The 21,609-nt window shown below is 46.2% G+C and overlaps 1 protein-coding gene across 1 annotated transcript in view; it reads left to right on the forward strand.

Annotated features, from left to right (window-relative positions):
- Nucleotides 1–15,998, forward strand: part of UBE2L3 (ubiquitin conjugating enzyme E2 L3) — a 54,982-nt gene extending 38,984 nt beyond the window's left edge. Inside the window, exons 3-4 of the mRNA XM_066365451.1 lie at nucleotides 2,431–2,617; nucleotides 14,040–15,998. Of these exons, the coding sequence (XP_066221548.1) occupies nucleotides 2,431–2,617; nucleotides 14,040–14,194 (342 nt within the window). The 3' untranslated portion in view covers nucleotides 14,195–15,998. The remainder of the gene's footprint in view (nucleotides 1–2,430; nucleotides 2,618–14,039) is intronic.
- Nucleotides 15,999–21,609: the final 5,611 nt, after the last annotated feature.

Raw genomic sequence — 21,609 nt, forward strand, 5'->3', positions numbered from 1 at the left:
AAAACCTGCATCCAGATATTTATAGGAGTTTTTTTTTTTGGTAATGGCCAAAACTTGGAGGTAACCAAGATGCCCTTCAGTAGATGAATTGACAATTCAGCTGTGGTACATCTAAACAATGGAGTATTATTTAGTGCAGTGGTCAGCAAACTCATTAGTCAGCAGAGCCAAATTTTTTAAACTTAAAGACATGGAGGAACCTTAAATGCAAAGTGCCCCTGGCCGGTTGGCTCAGTGGTAGAGCGTCGGCCTGGCGTGCAGAAGTCCTGGGTTCGATTTCCGGCCAGGGCACACAGGAGAAGCGCCCATCTGCTTCTCCACCCCTCCCCCTCTCCTTCCTCTCTGTCTCTCTCTTCCCTTCCTACAGCGAGGCTCCATTGGAGCAAAGATGGCCCAGGCACTGGGGATGGCCCTTGGCCTCTGCCCCAGGCGCTAGAGTGGCTCTGGTCGCAACAGAGCGACACCCCGGAGGGGCAGAGCATCGCCCCCTGGTGGGCGTGCTGGGTGGATCCCGGTCGGGCGCATGCGGGAGTCTGTCTGTCTCTCCCCGTTTCCAGCTTCAGAAAAATACAAAAAAATAATAAAAATGCAAAGTGCTTAGTGAAAGAAGCCAGTATAAAAAGGCTACCGCCTGACCAGGTGGTGGTGCAGTGGATAGTGCAGGCTCATCTGGCTTGAGCAAAAAGCTCACTAGCTTGGACCCAAGGTCACTGGCTTGAGCAAGGGGTTACTCGGTCTGCTGAAAGCCCACGGTCAAGGCACATATGAGAAAGCAATCAATGAACAACTAAGATGTCGCAACAAAAAACTGATGATTGATGCTTATCTCTCTGCATTCCTGTCTGTCTGTCCCTATCTCTTGACGTCTGTAAAAAAAAAAAAAAAAAAAAAAAGACTACCTACTGTATGATTCCAACTATAGTGTATGATACCATATGTACAACACCAACAGAGTGAACTCTAATGTAAACTGTGGAATCTGGGTGATAATGATGTGTCACTGTGGGATGATCGATTATAACAAATATACCATGCTATCTATTGTAAGATGTTGATAGTTGGGGAGTGTAGGCCAGGGCAATATTTTGCGGTGAAACAAAAACTGCCTTTTTTTTTTTTTTGTATTTTCCTGAAGTTGGAAACGGGGAGGCAGTCAGACTCCTACATGCGCCCGACTGGGATCCACCCAGCATGCCCACCAGGGGCAATGCTCTGCCCATCTGGGGCATTGCTCTATTGCAACCAGGGCCATTCTAGCGCCTGAGGCAGAGGCCATGGAGCCATCCTCAGCGCCCCGGCCAACTTTGCTCCAATGGAGCCTTGGCTGCGGGAGGGGAAGAGAGAGACAGAGAGGAAGGAGAGGGGGAGGGGTGGAGAAGCAGATGGGCACATCTCCTGTGTGCCCTAGCCTGGAATCAGACCCGGGACTCCTGCACAACAGGCCGACGCTCTACCACTGAGCAAACCGGCCAGGGCCTCTAAAACTGCTTTTAAAAATAAAGTCTGTTATGTCCGTGACCAAGGTGGTTGTCCATAAGGAGACCAAAATCCTCTGAGGAGTGAGTTCAGGAATCGTTTACCCCCAACTCCCTGCTCATCTCCCATCCAAGAGAAAACCAGAGAAATGAAGAAGAAACTAGCCTGTAATAGTCACATTTCAGACTTTCAAGATTATTCTAAAGCACCAGAAAATTAATTTTCATTTTCCATTTGGAGTTTATACCAAGTCTTCTAGATATCACTGATCCCTTTGAATGCCTTTTTCTATATTGTGATACCAGAAACTGTTCAACTTTAAAAATAATAATAATAATAATAATAGGGACGGGGGAGGGCCCAGCAAGGGGGGGTGGGAGTAATGGAATTATATTGAGTTGGACACTTGAATTCATGTTAACACAATAAATTAAAATTAATTTAAAAAGAAAATAATAATAAAGTCTATTTAGCCTGACGAAGCAGTTGTGCAGTGGTTAGAGTGTCGGCCTGGGATGCTGTTGACCCAGGTTTGAAAGCCAAGGTCTCCATCTTGAGTGTGGGCTCACTGGCTTGAGCGCAGGGTCACTGGCTCGGCTGGAGTCCCCCATCAAGGCACATATGAGAAAGCAATCAATGAATAACTAAGGTGCTGCAACCATGAGTTGATGCTTCTCATCTCTCTCCCTTCCTGTCTATTTGTCCCTATCTCTTTGTTAAATAAATAAAGTCTGTTTAAAGAGAATATAGCAGAACATCAATCTCAGAACTTTTCATAGTTTAGCAGACATCTTGCTGTAGAAATACTGATTGTTAGTTGCCCTAAAGGTAACAAAGCTTCAGTTAATACACCACTTGAAATAAATTAATGATCAAGTGAAGTGAACATTCCTGTCTAAGCTGTAGATTTGTTTACCATGTGTGTTCATTTTGCTCTTTTCTATTTCCCTGCAGGACAACCCTCCCTATGATAAGGGGGCTTTCAGAATCGAAATAAACTTTCCAGCAGAGTACCCATTCAAACCACCGAAGATCACATTTAAAACAAAGATCTATCATCCCAACATCGATGAAAAGGGGCAGGTCTGCCTGCCAGTAATTAGTGCTGAAAACTGGAAGCCAGCAACCAAAACCGACCAAGGTAAGGCATAATCCTGTGTCCTCTGATGGTGCTCTTCTGGGTATGCTGCTGTAGGACAGGGGTTCCTCAGTGCCTGCTAATGTTGTGTCACACATAGTCCAGAGAAATCTTACCTTACCAGCTTTAATGCACACACAGTGTTGCTTGAGGTCCCACCAGTCTGTGGGCATGGCACATCTCAGTCAGACTTTTGACCTGTGCAGGTATTTGAGGAGTGAGGATACATGTAGACAGACCAGCCCAGTACTTGCTGCCTATGCAGTGAGGCATGTAAACACTATTCCTGGGAGTTTTCATGAAGGATTATGGGGCTGCCTCAATTGGAAAGGTGGAATAGTATTTAAGGTAGCCTCACACAGCAGTTAGCATGTGTACTTAGATATGGAGGGCAAAGGGAGATTGGAGAGGGCCTTTAGACTAAAAGACAAGCCAAAGCCACCTAGTAGGCAGCAACAGAAAGCCAGTGGCTCGTAGTGGGTGTTGTGGGGGTAGGAGTACAGTCAGACTCAAGACCTGTGTTCCCAGATGAAAGTACATAGTTGGCTTTAGCAGGCCTGGAACTTCCTGGAGTTGGATGTGGCCATGTGTGTCCGTGTGTCCTGATGTCTCTGTGTAAACATACACATGCTCATTTGGTTGGGGGGAGTACTTAATTTGTTATTGTTGTTCCCCCTTGTCCCCTGGAAGTTACTAGATTTTGTTATGGACTACATCTTGTTTTTATTTCCTAATTCCAGAACTTTCTTTTGAAGTCCTAATCTTGTATTTTGGGTGGCTTTCTTATAAGTAACCAGTCAAACCATTATAAGGTCTTTGCTGGAATTTGCGAGGTTACAAGTGGTTTTTCAGTGAATGATCTAGTCATTTTTCAGTAGAACCCCTGGAAGATGGAGTGAAAGTCTTTCACATGGACAGTTCAGCCTCAGACTCAACACAACCAAGTAGTGGAAAGGAGTGGGTGCTAAATGCTGAGTCAGAATAGAAAGATCTCCAGTAGACTTGGCACATGGTCGTGTACAAATTGACATTTATAAAAGCTTAACAAAGCGAATAAGTGCATGTGCCTGATTTTTTTTCCTTTTCTACACAAATTCCTGGCTTTGTGTTGGAAGCCTGTAGCTGGCAAGGAACATTTGCCAAATTGTATGTATTAAACACCATGTCTGGGGAGGGGAAATCCTTCCAGTCCAGACTAACAGGTGGAAGGTGGGCTGGACAAGATGTGTTGTGACACACCAGGATTAGAGAGACTTGCAGGAGATAAACACAAGGAAAAGTGTTTTGTCACCTCTTACAGGGGCTGGCTTCCCAAGAGGGCTGATTATTCCTATTTTGGGTTGATAAAAATATTCTGGTAAATACTTTTAAAAGAGTATTTTTTGGCATGTGAATTTTTCTCTTTTTTTTTTAAGGTAAAGCAGCAGAAATAGCTTGAGAAAAGTTAGAAACAAGGCAAAATTATATCAAACCGGAAGCTTGTAGGAGTTGGCAATAATAATACCAGGAGAAACTAGTAAACTAGTTTTGCTCAGTCGTGTGTCTGGTTCCAGTAGATATCTTAGCAGCAGAGCAAGAGCTCAGTTGGGTGATTTAATGAGATGACATATAAGATATAGCTAGTAACAAAGCCAGCATAATACTGATTCTATAGGTGTAAAACAACATAAAATTATATGGCCTAACCTGTGGTGGCGCAGTGGATAAAGCGTTGACATGGAACACTGAGGTCTCTGGTTTGAAACTCTGGGCGTGCCCAAGGTCAAGGCACATACGGGAAGGAACTACTATGACTTGATGCTTCCCACTTCTCCCCCCTTTTTCTCTTTCTCTTTCTCTTTCTTTTTTTTCTCTCTTTCCCCTCTATCTAAAAATCAATAAGTAAAAAATTAAAATAAAATTATATAGAGAAAAATAAAACAATTACAAATTGAATGTTTTGATCCCCTGTACACTATTATAACAAATCAAGTAGATAAAATTTATAAAAAGGACTTAAGAAATACAACAAACAGGATAAGGCTAGTTAACATTTAGAAAAAAATTTATAACTGAGGAATCTTTTTATTGATTTCAGTGAGAGAAGAAGGGGGAAAGAAAGATACATCAATTTGTTGTTCCACTTACTATATTTCCCCATGTATAAGACACCTTGTTTTGAAAAATTTGGGGTCTGAAAACTGGGTGCGTTTTATATAGTAGTTGTAGTTCTTCACTTGGATTTCCCACTTTTTCACACTTGTTTTTGCACTCATTGTTGAAGACAGTGATTCGTCATCAGACACAGATAAGGACAAGCTAATGGATGGGAGTTCTGACTGTGATGAGGAGTTGTATGAATTTTATGATGAAAACTTGAGTTTGCCTGACTGGGCAGTGGCACAGTGGATAAAGTGCGTTGGACTGGGATGCGGAGGACCCAGGTTCGAGACCTCGAGGTCTTCAGCTTGAGCGCAGGCTCATCTGGTTTGAGCAAAAGCTCACCAGCTTGTACCCAAGGTCACTGGCTCGAGCAAGGGGTTACTCCGTCTGCTGCAGCCCCATGTTCAAGGCACATATGAGGAAGCAATCAATGAACAACTAAGGTGTCGCAACGAAAAAACTAATGATTTGATGGTTCTCATCTCTCTCCGTTCCTGTCTGTCTGTCCCTATCTATCCCTCTCTCTGACTCTCTCTCTGCCACTTTAAAAAAACAAACAAACAAAAACTACAAAAGAAACTTGAGTTCAATAATTTTATGTAATACATTTTATTTTTCAAATTTTGGGCCCCAAAATTAAGATGCATGTTATACATGGGGAAATGCGGTATTTATGAATTCATTGGTTGATTCTTTTTTTTTTTTCATTGGTTGATTCTTGTGTGTGTCCTGACTGGGGAGTGAGCTCACAGTCTTGGCGTATCATGACAATGCTATAACCAACTGAGCTACCCAGCCAGGATAGATTAGTTAACATTTTTATAATGCAGTCCACTGAAGGCACCATTCACATGCTACTCTGAGAATGAAGCACCCTAGATCTCCATATAATGGGGAAAATTATAGTGTTAACATCCTCTATTATAAAAAAACTGTCAATAAGAACAAAAATGAGGAAATTTTATAGACTCTGTTCTCTGATCGTATACAGGGTGGGACAAAAGTAGAATTTCTCTTGTAAGTACACAAAACATTTTATTCTTGTATTATTACTCGTCATTATACTGTTTTCCATACAAACAACTGTAAACCTACTTTTGCCATACCCTGTATAATGAGTGAATAAGAGGTAAATTTTGGAGTAAAAGCATGTGTTTCTGGGAGCATTTGGGTCAAGAATGAGATCAAGAAACCCTGGCCAGACATTTATAAAGTAAAATGAGCATACTATTATATACCCACAAAATGGTGAGACCCCCTGGCTGGTTATCTCAATCAGAGCATCATCTTGAAACACCAAGGTTTATAGGTTCAATTCCTAGTCAGGGCACATATGGGAAATGACCAATGGGTATACAGCCAAGTGGAACAGCAAATGAATGCTTCTCTTTCCCTATTTCTCTCTCTCTTTCTTCTCTTCTTTTCTTTTTACTCCCTCCCTCAAATCAATCAGTAAATTATAAAGAAAGAAAGAGTCCTGGCCTGACCTGTGGTGGCGCAGTGGATAAAGTGTCGACCTGGAAATGCTGAGATCACTGGTTCGAAACCCTGGGCTTGCCTGGTCAGGGCACATGTGGGAGTTGGTGCTTCCAGCTCCTCCCCCCTGTCTCTCTCTCCTCTCTCTCTCTCTCTTTCTCTTTCTCCCTCTCTCACCTCTCTAAAATGAATAAATAAAATTAAAAAAATTTAAAAAGAAAGAAAGAAAGAAAGAGTCCTGACCAGATAGATAGCTTGGTTGGTTAGAGCATTGTCCTGATATGCAAAGGTTTCAGGTTCAGTCCCCGATCAGGGTACATACAGGGATGATTGATATTTCTGTCTGTCTCTCTCAAATCAAGAAATGAAAAATAAAATGATGAGATAGGTCCATAGCTGCAATTCGACAAGCAGTCATAGCTATCAATGTTCTTACTATCAAAACGGGATAAGCTTAGCTGGGTTTAGCTGAGGAGCCAGAAATGCGCCCAAAGGAACATAGAAAGAAGGAAATACTCATCAGGACTACTAAATAAACTTGAAAATATATTTATTTGTTTAGAGAGGGACAGACAGGAAGGGAGAGAGATGAGAAGCATTAACTCTTTGTTGTAGCACCTTAGTTGTTCATTGATTGCTTTCTTATATGTGCCTTGTCCGGGGTCCTCCAGCTGAGCCAGTGACCCTGCACTCAAGCCTGATGAGCCTGTGCTCAAGCTGGTGGTGACCTCAGGGTTTTGAACCTCAGTCCTCAGCCTCCTAGGCCGACACTGTATCCCCTGCGCAACCACCTGGTCAGGCGACTTGAGAAAATATTTAGATTTGATCAAATAAGTAAAACCAAGTTCTCAGGAAAGAATTAAAGACAAGTAGCAAACTTGCAAAGTATCTTTTGAAAAGCATGTCTGGTCAAGGCACATATGGGAGTTGATGCTTCCTGCTCCTCCTTCTGTTCTTTCTATCTCTTTCCTCTCTCTGTCTCTTTCTCTGTGTCTCCTCTCTCTAAAAAAATGAATAAATAAAAAATGTAAAAAAAAGAAAAAGAAAAAAAAAGCATGCCTTAATAATTACCATATGATTTTATACTAATATATTCGGTATTAAGATAATCATAGTAAGAAGCTGAGAGCCTGAATATCCATAACAGAGGGTGGGCAGGAAAACTTGAAATGTAATCAGAGCCTGCTCACATCTGCCCCAAAGCATTCAATTCTATGGGGTCCTGAAATGCTAATGAAGCAGCAGTTCTGCTACAAAACCCTTTCTAATCATGGGGGGGGGGGGACACAAGAAGCCACCTATTTATGCTGTTGGACTCAAAGAGTGAAGAGGCTTTGCAAGAAGATTTATTCAAGCTTCTTAGAATTTGCAGTCTGGCAACACACTGGGCATAATGTAGAAATATTTCAAAGGAGAAAGAAAAGCTGAGGGGGGTTGGTTCTTGGAGTGAAAAGTACATTCCTGAAAAGAATCGGTCCTGCGGTTATTTTGTGTTTTGTGTTTTTTTGAGAGTAGAGGAGATACAAAGACAGACTTCTGTATGCGCCCTGACTGGGATCCACTTTGCAACTCCCATCTAGGGTTGATGTTGTGCCCATCTAGGGCCGCTTGCAACCAAGCTATTTTTAGCACCTGAGGTGGAGGCTCCATGGAGCCATCCTCAGCGCCCAGGCTGATGTGCTTGAACCAATCGAGCCATGGATGCAGGAGGAGGACGAAGAGAGAGAGAGAGAGAGAAAGAAAGAAAGAAAGAGAGGTTGGGGGTGGAGAGCAGATTGTCACCTCTCCTGTGTGTCCTGAGTGGGAACTGAACCCAGGACTTCCACACACCAGGCTGACACTATTGCTGAGCCAAGGCCAGTCCTGCATATTTAGCATCAGGATTGGTCCAAAAAAGTGATTTGTAGATGTCCATTGTCTGGACAGTGGAACAATTTCTTCTTGAAGTTATTTGGATGGTCATCTGAAGGTTTTTGGGTTTTTTTTTACAGGGACAGAGTCAGAGAGAGGGATAGACAGGGACAGACAGGAACGAAGAGATTAGCAACATCAATCATTAGTTTTTCATTGCGCATTGCGACACCTTAGTTGTTCATTGATTGCTTTCTCATATGTGCCTTGACCACGGGCCTTCAGCAGACCGAGCAACCCCTTGCTAGAGCCAGCGACCTTAGGTCCAAGCTGGTGAGCCCTTGCTCAAACCAGATGAGCCTGCGCTCAAGCTGGTGACCTCAGGGTCCCAAACCTGGTTCCTCAGCATCCCAGTCTGACGCTCCATCCACTGTGCCATCGCCTGGTCAGGCTCATCTGAAGGTGGTTTTTTTTGTTTGTTTGTTTTTACAGAGACAGAGAGAGTCAGTGAGGGAGATAGACAGGAACAGACAGACAGGAACGGAGAGATGAGAAGCATCAATCATTAGTTTTTCGTTGCACATTGCGACACTTTAGTTGTTCATTGAATGCTTTCTCATATGTGCCTTGACTGTGGGGCTACAGCAGACTGAGTAACCCCTTGCTCGAGCCAGCGAACTTGGGTCCAAGCTGGTGAGCTTTTGCTCTAAACAGATGAGCCTGCGCTCAAGTTGGTGACCTCGGGGTCTCGAGCCCGGGTCCTCTGCATCCCAGTCCGATGCTCCATCCACTGCGCCACCGCCTGGTCAGGCTCATCTGAAGGTTTGATGTATGTCCAAGCATTGACACACAGTAATCTGATGTGCATAGCAATCTGGTGCAAATTCAGAAACTTAAGACTGGTTAAGGCATGCCTCATACCTCAGCCTACTTGATTTTAATAATTTAGCAACATGATCACAGAGACTCCATTTTATTTCTTTGCTCTATCCCTCCGTGCTCTAAGTAGCATATTAGCATGCTATAAATGAAATCAAGAAAAACAAAGGAAGCCCTGGCCGGTTGGCTCAGCGGTAGAGCGTCGGCCTAGCGTGCGGAGGACCCGGGTTCGGTTCCCGGCCAGGGCACACAGGAGAAGCGCCCATTTGCTTCTCCACCCCTCCGCCGCGTGTTCCTCTCTGTCTCTCTCTTCCCCTCCCGCAGCCAAGGCTCCATTGGAGCAAAGATGGCCCGGGCGCTGGGGATGGCTCTGTGGCCTCTGCCTCTCAGGCGCTAGCGTGGCTCTGGTCGCAACATGGCGACGCCCCGGAGGGGCAGAGCATCGCCCCCTGGTGGGCAGAGCGTCGCCCCTGGTGGGCGTGCCGGGTGGATCCCGGTCGGGCGCATGCGGGAGTCTGTCTGACTGTCTCTCCCTGTTTCCAGCTTCAGAAAAATGAAAAAAAAAAAAAAGAAAAGAAAAACAAAGGAGGCCCTGGCTGGTTGGCTCAGCGGTAGAGAGTCGGCCTGGCGTGCGGGGGACCCGGGTTCGATTCCCGGCCAGGTCACATAGGAGAGGCGCCCATTTGCTTCTCCACCCCCCCCTCCTTCCTCTCTGTCTCTCTCTTCCCCTCCCGCAGCCAAGGCTCCATTGGAGCAAAGATGTCCCGGGCGCTGGGGATGGCTCCTTGGCCTCTGCCCCAGGCGCTAGAGTGGCTCTGGTCGTGGCAGAGCAACGCCCTGGAGGGGCAGAGCATCGCCCCCTGGTGGGCAGAGCATCGCCCCTGACGGGCGTGCCGGGTGGATCCCGGTTGGGCGCATGCGGGAGTCTGTTTGACTGTCTCTCCCCGTTTCCAGCTGTGGAAAAATACAAAAAAAAAAAAAAAGAAAAACAAAGGAAAATGGAGCAGTCTTGTGTCTGGATGTGAGGGGTCGAGAATCTTGGGAGTGCACTGAACTACAGCGTAGCCTGTGAGCTGAGCACAGTGTTTTAGAGAAGCTGTACGGTTCTGTTTGGAAGAGTGTCCCAGTGTGTTCGCCTCCCTTGACCTGACAGGAGGTAGCCTTAGTTGCTTATTTTAATGTTTGTGTGTGACTGTTTCGACGTGGGGTTCTTTGTCCTTTAGTTGATGCATGCCTTTTGTTTATGGAAAGTAAAAGGGATTTTCCATTTGAGTTATTAACATTTACTTTTAAAATATTTATATGTTGCCTGACTGGTGATTGTACAGCAGATAGAGCGCCGACCTGGGAGGCTGAGGTCCCAGGTTCAAAACTCTGAGGTCACCAGCTTGAGTACTTGTCTGGCTTGTCTAGATTGAGCCCAAGGTTGCTGGGTTGAGCAAAGTGTCACTGGCTCAGTTGGAGCTGCCCCCGCCCCCACCCTTACCCCTGTCAAGACACATTTGAGAAGCAATTACTGAACAACTAAAAAGTTCCACAACTACAAGTTGTTACTCATCTCTCTTTCTAAAAAATATAGATAGATAGATAGATAGATAGATAGAACATTTATATTAAAAAGTGGAGCCTGACCAGGCGGTGGCGCAGTGGATAGAGCGTCAGACTAGGATGTGGAGGACCCAGGTTCGAGACCCCGAGGTCACCAGCTTGAGCACGGGCTCATCTGGCTTGAGCAAAGCTCACCAGCTTAGACCCAAGGTCACTGGTTCGAGCAAGGGGTTACTCGGTCTGCTGAAGGCCCGTGGTCAAGGCACATATGAGAAAGCAATCAATGAACTAAGGTGTCACATCGCGCAATGAAAAACTAATGATTGATGCTTCTCAGCTCTCCGTTCCTGTCTGTCTGTCCCTGTCTGTCTCTCTCTCTCTGTTAAAAAAAAAAAAAGTGGAATTTTGAGAAATATATTAAGTAAATTTTTATTTAGGCTGTATGTGGATATATGGCAAATAGTGGAATACCAATGGTTGAAGTTGGGGAAATAAGAATAAGCAAAATAGCTTTATGATCATTTCTGCTCAGGTAGGTAAGAATCAAATATAGAAGGGATGCATTTTGAAATAAGAGAGATAGCCTGGCTTGTGGATAGTCTTGCTGGTGGCGCAATGGATAAAGGGTTGACTTGGAATACTGAGGTCACCGGTTTGAAACGCCTGGCTTGCCCAATCAAGGCACATAGGACAACCAATCAATGAACAACTAAAGTGAAACAACTATGAGTTGGTTTCTCACTCCACTCCCCACCCCCACCCCCAGTAAAATCAGTAAATAAAATCTTTAAAGCCCTGGCCAGTTGACTCAGTGGTAGAGCATTGGCCTGTGTGTGGATGTCCCGGGTTCGATTCCTGGTCAGGGTACACAAGAGAAGCGCCCATTTGCTTCTCCACATCCCCCCTCTCTCTTCTCTCTTCTCTCTCTCGCTCTCTCGCTCTCTTCCTCTTTTCCTCCTGCAGCCATGGCTCAGTTGGATCAAGTTTGACCCCAGGCACTGATGATGACTCCATGGCCTCTGCCTCAGGTTCTAAGAAGAGCTTGGTCAGTCGCTAAGCGGTGGAACAAAACCCCAGATGGGCAGGGCATCGCCCCCTAGTGGGCTTGTGGGGTGGGTCCCCCATTGGGTGCATATGAGAGTCTGTCTCTCTGCCTCCCCTCCTCTCACTGAATAAAAAATAAATAAATCTTTAAAAAGAAAGAAAGGAGATAAAAAGATACCTCTAACAGGATGTGATTCCTGTTAGAAATACTACAGGTATAGTGTCCTTGAGAGTGGCATGGATATTGAATTAGAGACTGCCCTGACCTGCAGAGAAACTTCCAGGTCTTTCATTCCTGCTTGCTATTCACAGTCCACCCTTCTTGCCCAGACATCCTTCCTCCTTGCTTAGCCTTGGCCCCATTATCCTGCAGTGTGACCCTTTCCTGCCTTGATTTCCCTATCTCACCTGTGCCCACTATGGTCATGGGAACCCTTGATGGCTTCTGTCTCATTTGGTAGCAGATATGGGGCAGGCGTATTTTGGATTCCTGGACAGGAGTACTTTGTGCTGTTCCCCTCATTCAGCACTAGCATTTTAATCCATTCCTGATAATGCTGGCATGAAAAACATGGGCCCCTGATAAAGGAATCCATGGTATTGGCATTCCAGAGGAGAGGTGGTCTTTTTGCTAGGAATGTGGCAATGGGAAGGAATGCAGCATTCTGGGGGAACTGGTCCTGATGAAGTCAGGGGGTAAGAGGAAGTATATATGAAAAGGTGTGGTGGATGCATGCACCCACTTTGAGGAGGCATGGGACTCCTGGACCTTCCATACTTCTTTTTCCCTGATCTCCCTCTCCCACCTTCAATTCCCTCATTAGCTTTCTGATCCAGGCAGGGCTAGCCTTCTAGCATATCTAAGATTTATTGCTCTTTGGGGTAGCATTGTAGAACCCACCCCAAGCCATTAGTGTAACTTTTGCCTCTGGAATGGACAGTGTGATGCCACTGGGGCTTAACTTCCCAGTGGTTAGACAAGGTGGTCAAATGAACCTTTCTCAGCTGGTTCAGAAAGTCCTTGGGGTCTTTCAGGGTGGGCTCATTTACATGGTGCAGGCCTATCTCATACCCTTCATTCTCATACTCATTGAAACTACGCTGAACTGAACGCAGTTCTGGAACATCACCCAGTCCTGCCCTGGAAAAGCTGCATGTGTGCATGAGAAAGAGAGAGAGAGACAGTGAGTGTGCCAGGCCTGAAGTCTCCAGAGTTCAGAGAGGGATAGGAGTGATTAGGGGTTGGGACATCCTCACGGTGTCCATTCAAGAAGGTTCCTGGGGGAGGAGGAGGCCTCATTCTGAACAGTTACTCCTGTTGACTGTTTATTGTCCATCACTTTCTCCTAATCACAGAGAAAGTTAAGTGCTGGTGGTTAGAATTTTGGGTAAATTAGGACACGTAGATATATCTTAGAAGCACATAGATGTACATCAGTATTAGAGTCAGAGTTGAATACCTTTTTTTAAATTGCACTTTATTATTTAAAATTTTTTATTTTTTCAAGTGACCGGGATCCACCTGGCAATCCCAATGCTCTGCCCATTTGGGGCCATGCTTGCAACTGAGCTATTTCTAGCACCTGAGGTGAAGGCTTCACTGAGCCATCCTCAGTGCCTGGGGCCCACACACTCAATCAATCAAGCATGGCTGTAGGAGGAGAAAAGAAAGGTTTGGGGGAGAGGGAGAGGTAGAGAAGCAGGTGGTTGCTTCTCCTGTGTACCCTGACTGGGAATTAAACCTGGGACATCTAGCCTGACCTGTGGTGGCACAGTGGATAAAGTGTCAACCTGGAAATGTTGAGGTCGCTGGTTCCAAGCCCTGGGCTTGCCTGGTCAAGGCACATATGGGAGTTGATGCTTCCAGCTCCTCCTCCCTTCTCTATCTCTCTTCTTCCTCTCAAATGAATAAATAAAATCTTTTTAAAAAACAACAACAATAAAAAAAAAACTGGGACATCTACATGTTGGGCCAATACTCTACCACTGAGCCAACCAGCCACAACCTATTTTTAAATTTTTTTATTGAATTTATTTATTTATTTACAGGGACAGAGAGAGAGTCAGAGAGGAATAGATAGGGACAGACAGGAACGGAGAGAGATGAGAAGCATCAATCATCAGTTTTTCTTTGGGACTCCTTAGTTCATTGATTGCTTTCTCATATGTGCCTTGACTGCAGGCTTTCAGCATACTGAGTAACCCCTTGCTCGAGCCAGCGACCTTGGGTCCAAGCTGGTGAGCTTTTTTTTGCTCAAACCAGATGAGCCCGCGCTCAAGCTGGAGACCTTGGGGGTCTCGAACTTGGGTCCTTCCGCATCCCAGTCCAACGCTCTATCCACTGCGCCACCACCTGGTCAAGCTATTGAATTTATTGAGGTGACATTGTTTAAAATTATATACGTTTCAGGTCAGAGTTGCACATCTTGCCTGGCTCTTTCTGAGACTATTTTAACCATCAATGCTTTTCTCCTTTTCTTGGCAGTAATCCAGTCCCTCATAGCACTGGTGAATGACCCCCAGCCTGAGCACCCACTTCGGGCTGACCTAGCTGAAGAATACTCTAAGGACCGTAAAAAATTCTGTAAGAATGCTGAAGAGTTTACAAAGAAATATGGGGAAAAGCGACCTGTGGACTAAAATCTGCCACAATTGATTCCAGCGAGTGTGAGCAGAGACCCCGAGCAGTGCATTGAGACACCCCGCAAAGCAGGACTCTGTGGAAAATTGACAGGTGCCACCGCCTGGTGTTCGCTTGTGGCAGTTACTAACTTTCTACAGTTTTCTTAATCAAAAGTGATCTAGGTAACCTGTAAAGAAAGGATTAAAAATTTAAGATGTTCTAGTTCTGCTTTCTTTGTTTTAAAAATCACTGCTTCATTCTACTCTTAAAGAATGGTGTTTCTTTTCTTGTCCCAATTTATCCAAAATATTCGATTTACATTTAGACCTTAAGGTTTAAAATAAAAGGTTGTGGTTCCCCTTTCTTCCCCTGCCCTTGCAACTCCCACTTTCCTGCATTCAGTTTATTTTTCACTCATTCACTTCCCCAGACCCATGCCATATCTCCTCCACAAAGGAGAAGAGACAGCTCTGTCCAGTCTGGTGGCTTCTCTTCTCTCATCTTGCACTGCCCAGTGTGGGAGTTTGTTCAAATTGTCCTGGTTCCAATTTATAGTATCTTTTTAAAAAATTTTTAAAACAAATAACTACTATCACCACCACCACCACCACTACCAACCCCCCAAAAAAGCTGTGAAAAGGGAGACCCAGCTCTTATGTAAAACTCTGACCAATGATACCACAATATGTTGATTAAAAGTCAACCCTGATGTCTGTGGATGACTGAACTCCAGCCTGGCCCAGCCTGCTTGGGGAAACCCTGCAATATCAGGTCTGTGGCCACCCCAGGGGAGGGCCTGCCAGCCGGAGGACGACGCTGCACTTGTGTGAGGAATTTCTCTTCAGAGAGGCTTCTGAGGTCAAAGGTTGGCGCTCTTCTCTGCAGCCATTTTAGAAGATGTGCTTGTCATTGCAGACAACGCTAAAGCCAGAATATCCATTTGAAATTTCACACTCACCTGTCAGCAGGCTCCATCCGAACGTGCCACGGAGCTCACTCTCCAAATCCTCAGTGCAGCAGCCCCATCTCAGCCCTCCCTCAGCATGGTTTGACCCTTTGCGGGGTTGGAATTGGCAGGACTTGGCTATAGCCAGTACCAGTCTGGGGTCAGCAGCACCCGACTGGCCTCCGGCCTTTTCCTTCGAAACAACCAGCCAGACTGACCCAGGAACAAGATGGCCTTCCCTCTCCCTCTGGACTCACAGCCTTTGCAGAGTCAAGCTCCACTTGAAGCTCACTCAATAATATCCTTTACATGTGTTTTATATTGTTTTGACTGCCTTTTTTTGTAGAAATAAAAATTGACCTTAGAATTTATCCTCAGATAAACTTGTAAGGATTTGAATGTTACTGTCTTTTTCAAAGCAGGTGGGACTGAAATAGTAGAGAATACATGTCACTGACACCCAGAGGAAGCCAATGGTCCCAAAGCCATGCGTCGCTATATACACTTCTGCCACTGTTGGCTTCCATTTTTGGCTCTCTGGGGTACTAGATTTTGTGGAGAAATGACTTAAGAAAACTTTGCTTTATTTTAAATTTATTTCTAAAACTTGAGGACTTTCCAGGATTTATGACCTGTAACACAGCTTGGTTTTTTACCTGTGCAGAAATGGGAGTGATGGGTAGGTTAGGCAGCATAATGTTTAGTTGTCCAGGTGCGTGGCCCCTGCAGTGTGTCAATTAACTCAGCTTCTTTAGTCCTAGATACTCAAGAGGCAGGTTCTGGAGATGTCCGGAGGGCTGGGTCGGCATTTCCACATATTGTGTCATTAGCAGGAAGATGATGGTAGACTTACTTCACTCACAGATTTTAATAAATGCCAAAATCCGTCAGAAATGATCTAAATAAGCCACCATTGTTGCTTCTCTGAATCCAAAATGATTACCATTTTTGGAAACTATCCCATTGCTTTATGTTTCTACCAGTGTAGTTTGGCCTGCCTGTCACCCCTTACTTTTTTGTTCACCACGTGAGGATACCTGTATCAAAGCCAGCAGCCCCTTGGGGGACTCGGCCCTGGTATTGTACGCCATGGTTTGCCCTGGGAGAAGGAGGCCGTGGTTGGTTGTTGAGCCCTCAAGGCAGGCTTTGAGCACGCTGGCACCCTGGCAGTTTCACAATAGTTGGGTCCTTTAGGGAAGGGGAGAGCTGTCACCACTGACCTAAGCCTGCTCAGGAATTCACACCTGCCTGAACCGAACCAAAGTGGGCCTGGTCCTCCCTTTCCTCCCTGCCCCTGCCACCCATGGCAGAGAATAGGCTTTCTAAGATGCTGCAATCCCGTTCTGCTGCCCTTAATAAAAATGCTCTCCAACACTGGTGTGGTCGTGTGGGTTTCTTCCTTACTGGCGGTGGTCAGTGCTGGGGGCCTGTGCTTTTAGAGGTGGGCAGGGGTGGCTGTGGCCTCTGGTCTCCTGCAGCTTTTACTCCTCTCTCTCCAGTCTCAGCCTCCAAAAGAGGTACATAGAAGTCTTTCCCAACAAGAGCAGAAAAGGCTGAAGAGTCCAGATTATTGAGGTCTGAAGAGGAATCCCATAGGTATCTGGGGTGGGGACAGCACCCCTGTGTATATGTATCACTTCAGTCCTGTCAGCTCTAAGAGAGTGGTATTATCCACATTTGGCAGAGGAACAAACTGGCTGTTTTTTGTTTGTTTTTTCTTAGCAAGAGAGACAGGAAGGGAGAGAGATGAGAGTCATCTTGTAGTTTTGGCACTTCAGTTGTTCATTGATTGTTTCTCATACGTGCCTTGACCAGGGGACTCATGCTGAGCCCCTGACCCCTTAGCTTCAGTTACCTTAGGCTTGAAGCCAGCAACCATGAGATCATGTCAATGAGTGACCCCCTACTCGAGCTGGTGAGCCTGTGCTCAAGGTGGCAGGCAACCTTAGGTTGAATCTGGGTCCTCAGAGTCCCAGGTCAACACTATCCACCGCACCACCACCAGTCAGACAGCAAATTGGTTGTCTTGATCAGGTCATGGAACTAATGAGGGTGTACCTGAGGGTGATACTAGACCATTTTTCCTTGAAGGCTTCCACCCAGAAACTCCCTCTGAGTCCCTAGGACAGTGGACTGCTAAGACATTGACTCAGCCCAGGGCTCAGTCAGGACCCCTGACAGTTTATCGTTTTTTTATTTTTTTATTTTTATTTTTCTGAAGTTGGAAACGGGGAGGCAGTCAGACTCCCGCATGTGCCCGACTGGGATCCACCCGGCATGCCCACCAGGGGGTGATGCTCTGTTGCAACCAGAGCCATTTTAGCACCTGAGGCAGAGGCCATAGAGCCATCCCCAGTGCCCGGGCCAACTGCTCCAATGGAGCCTTGACTGCGGGAGGGGAAGAGAGAGACAGAGAGGAAGGAGAGGGGTAGGGGTAGAGAAGCAGATGGGTGCTTCTCCTGTGTGCCCTGGCCAGGAATCAAACCCGGGACTCCTGCACGCCAGGCCGACGCTCTACCACTGAGCCAACCAACCAGCCAGGGCGACAGTTTATCTTTTAGTCAGCCAAGTTCCTTGCCTGTAATGATAGCAGCTGAGACTAGACCTGCCCCATCTGGTCTGTAGATGGGGAGGGAACATTTTACCAGGAAGCAAGTAGCAGGCCTTTTGATTATCAGCTGGGGTACTCTGCCACATCCCAGCACTTGATCCTCTGTGACAACCCCACAGGCCCTTATTCCTTTTTTACAAAGGAGAAAATAACCTCAGTGACAGCCAGTGGCACATAGCCTGTTTTTATACAGTCCAGCTCCTGTTGCATTCCACCACTGGTCCCTTTGAGCCCAGACACAACCAGAGTCATGAGAGACCCTCTCAACTTCCTGAATGCTGTGCCACCATTTTCTTGTCTTCCTTTGGTTTTAATTGTTCAGCTTTAAATATGTGCCTACTTCATAAGTCCTGTGCTCACTGTAGCTTGGTTTCTGTCACCCTCTAGCCCCCTGAGGTTCCTCTGGCAAGGGCCTTAGGACTTCCTCAGGACCAAGTCCATGGACTGATGGTATCAGCTCTTTCAGTTTCTTCATGTGGCAGCACCTTCCTGTCCCGCCATGCAGGGCAGCCACCTGACTCAGTAGAAGGCAGAAAGAGCTGGTCTGAGATCTTTCTGCACAATCTGAATTGGCTTCTCTCCTTGCTTCCCTCATATGAATAGCACCAACCCGAGGACCGAAGCTAAAGTTGGGACTTAATAGTGCCTGGCCTGGGTGGTACTTGGTAACGGCCAATCCTGAGCGATTGGAAGTCGTTTTGCTTGCAGACTGGGCTCCTGGGTGTACCATGTGGGCCTCAGAGGATCAGAGAAAAAATAACTATCCAATACTACAGAGGACATACAAAGGTTCAGGTAGAGAAGTCACTACCACTGAAGAGAATTCCCCAAGCTGTCCTGACTGGGTTAGGAATCCCCCCCCCCCCTTTGGCCCTACACTTTGCTGTGTGTTCCTCCTCCCCTCCTCCCCATTGCAGCCTGGATCATACCAACTGTCCCTGTGTAACAGACTGAGCTTGTTGCAGGCCGGGCTGTGTCCCAGCATGACCTGGCACAAAACAAACCTGTGTGTGACTGATGAATAGGGGGGTAACAGTAACCCATTACCTAAGCTCCCCAGTGCACAGTAGATGTGGCAGAAACAGCCTTGTTTAGAGAGAAGGGGGAAGCAGCAGGAAGCATCAACTTAGTAGGTACTTCTCATATATTCCTTGACTGGGCAAGCCTGGGGTTTTAAAACAGCAACCTCAACATTCCAGGTCAACACTATCCACTGTGCCACCACAGGTCAGGTATGCCTTCTGCCTTTTTAAGAAAATGAATTGATTTGAGAGAAACATTGATTTGTTCCATTTATTTGTTTATTGGTTGATTCTTGTATGTGCTTTGACTAGCATCTAACCCCCAACCTTGGTATATCGGGCTGATGCTCTACCAACCAAGCCTACCCAGTTAGGGCCAGCCCTCTGCTTTCTTATCACCTTCCCTCCACTTATGAAGTAGACCTCTGTTTCCTGATTGTCCTTCTAGGCTAACCATCACTGCCGGTTTGGGCCCTCATCACTGCTCATCCTTTTCTCCCTGCCTGGGTGACAGTAGTCACTCCCACAGCATCTAGCATCTGTATAGACCCCCAAGTCTCTTGTCCCCCCAATACCTGCCATGAGCCTGTAAGCCACATAGCTACTGCCTCCTCTCAGAACAGCACCCCCCCCCCCTTAAGGAACATGTTCCTGTGCCAGCCGGCTACCTTCAGGGCTCCTCCACCAGTTCCAGCCAGCAGCCTGCAGAAGTGTGGCCAAACCCCGGTAGGTTGAAGCAGAGAGGTGAGGGCAAGGCAACAGGAGGGACCAAATTCAGTGATTCCAGTTCATAGCCATGGATGAAAGGTAGGAGAGGGGCTGTGCCTGGAAGAGTCAAGGTCAAGGGAAGGTTAGGATGGAAGATGGAGCCAGAAAAGGGGGCTAAAGCCACAGTTAAGGGTGGGGTCATGGGTAAGTGGGTGAAGGCAGGGAGAAATGAGACACCTCCCCCCAATTTACCTTTTCAGAAAGCTGCATGTCCCTGAAGGCTGCCTCTGCCAAGAGAGAGCTCTGTTGTCACCTAATTCCTTGCCTGACACAGGCCAATGTATGAACTAGTAGCCCTGCTCTGCTCTGCTATTTCCACCTCTAGGTCTGTAAAATGGGGACACTAGTGCCTGCACTTAGGCATTACTACATGAGACAAGAAGGACTATGTGGGGTCCTATCTGCCTTTCCATCCTCTGGACTGGAGCAGGTCCGGACTCCCTTTGCTCCCAGGAACTCTCTACTTCCCCATCTGCTCCCTCACCTTCTGCTTCAACCCACATAGGCTCCAGTCACAGGGTATCCACACATCATCAGGTCCAATTGGGAATCTGAGATCCCATTTCCATGGATAACTGTCCCTCTTGGAATTTTTTGTTGTATTTTTCTGAAGTGAGAAGCAGGGAGGCGGAGAGACTCCCACATGCGCCCAACTGGGATCCACCCAGCAAGCCCACCAGGGGGCGATGCTTGGCAAATCTGAGGTGTTGCTTTGTTACAACTGGAGCCATTCTAGTGCCTGAGGTGGAGGGCATGGAGGGGAAGAGAGAAATAGAAAGGAGAGGGGGGAGGGTGGAGAAGCAGATGGGCACTTCTGTGTGCCCTGGCTGGGAATCAAACCTGGGACTTCCACACACTGGGCTGATGCTCTACCACTGAGCCAACCAGCCAGGGTGAAAACTTTCTCTTTTTTAAGTCAGAGGAGGGAAGATAAAAAGACAATTCTGCATGCACCCCAACCAGGATCCACCCAGCAAACCTTGTCTGGAGCCAATGCTTGAATCAACCAAGTATTCTCAGCACCTGAGGTTAATGCTCAGACCCACCGAGCTATCCTTGGCACCTGGAGCCAATACCAGAACCAATAGAGTGACCTGCTGTGAGAGGGAAGAGAGAAGGGGGAGAGAAGCAGATGGTTGCCTCTCATGTTTGCCTAACCAGGGATTGAACCCGGGACATCTGCATGCCAGGTTGATACTCTATCCACTGAGCAAATTGGCCAGGGCCCCTCTTGGAAAAATTTAAATATACTCGTTTGAGCTTATAGGACCTCTTCAAAGTTGTCCCCTAGGACAGCAAAAGGCTGCTTACTTAGAACAGGTGACTTTAAATAAAAATTGAGATTATGTCTGACTAGGCAGTGATGCAGTAGATAGAGAATTGGCCTGGTATGGTGACTTCGAGGTTCAAAACCCTGAGGTCGCCAGCTTGAGTGTGGGATCATAGACATGACCCCATGGTTGCTGACTTGAGCCCAAAGGTCGCTAGCTTGAGCCCAAAGTTGCTGGCTTGAGCAAGGGGTCACTGGCTGGGCTGGAGCCCCCTGGTCAAGGCACACATGGGAAAGTAATCAATGAACAACTATAGTGCTGCAACAAAGAATTGATGCTTCTCTCTCCCTGTCTGTATGTCCCTCTCTCTCTCTCACTAAAATAATAATATAATAATAATAATAATAATAATTGAAATAAATGAGTTAGCCCTGGCCAGGTTAGTGTTATCTAATATGCCAAGGTTGCAGGTTTGATCTCCAGTCAGGGCACATACAAGAATCAACCAATGAATACATGGAGAAGTGGAACAACAACCAATGTTTCTCTATTTCCCTCTTCCTTTCTCTAAAATCAATACATTTTTAAAAATCGAAATTGTAATATACCTCCCAAGAAGCGTCCAGGTGACACATTCTTCTTCCCCCACACCCCTCAAGAAAGAATAAAACTTAAGCATGAACAAAATGAGATTGTGGAGCTTGTTTTGTACATTTTTTTCTGGAATAGTGACCTGGTTTGAGTCCCAAAGGAGTTGCTTTTGTTTATTCATGTGTCTGTGAAGGTTTTCTGGGCAATTTATAAAACACTCAAG

This window comes from Saccopteryx leptura, chromosome 2 (genome assembly GCF_036850995.1).
Source record: "Saccopteryx leptura isolate mSacLep1 chromosome 2, mSacLep1_pri_phased_curated, whole genome shotgun sequence".
NCBI classification, from domain to species: Eukaryota; Metazoa; Chordata; class Mammalia; order Chiroptera; family Emballonuridae; genus Saccopteryx; species Saccopteryx leptura.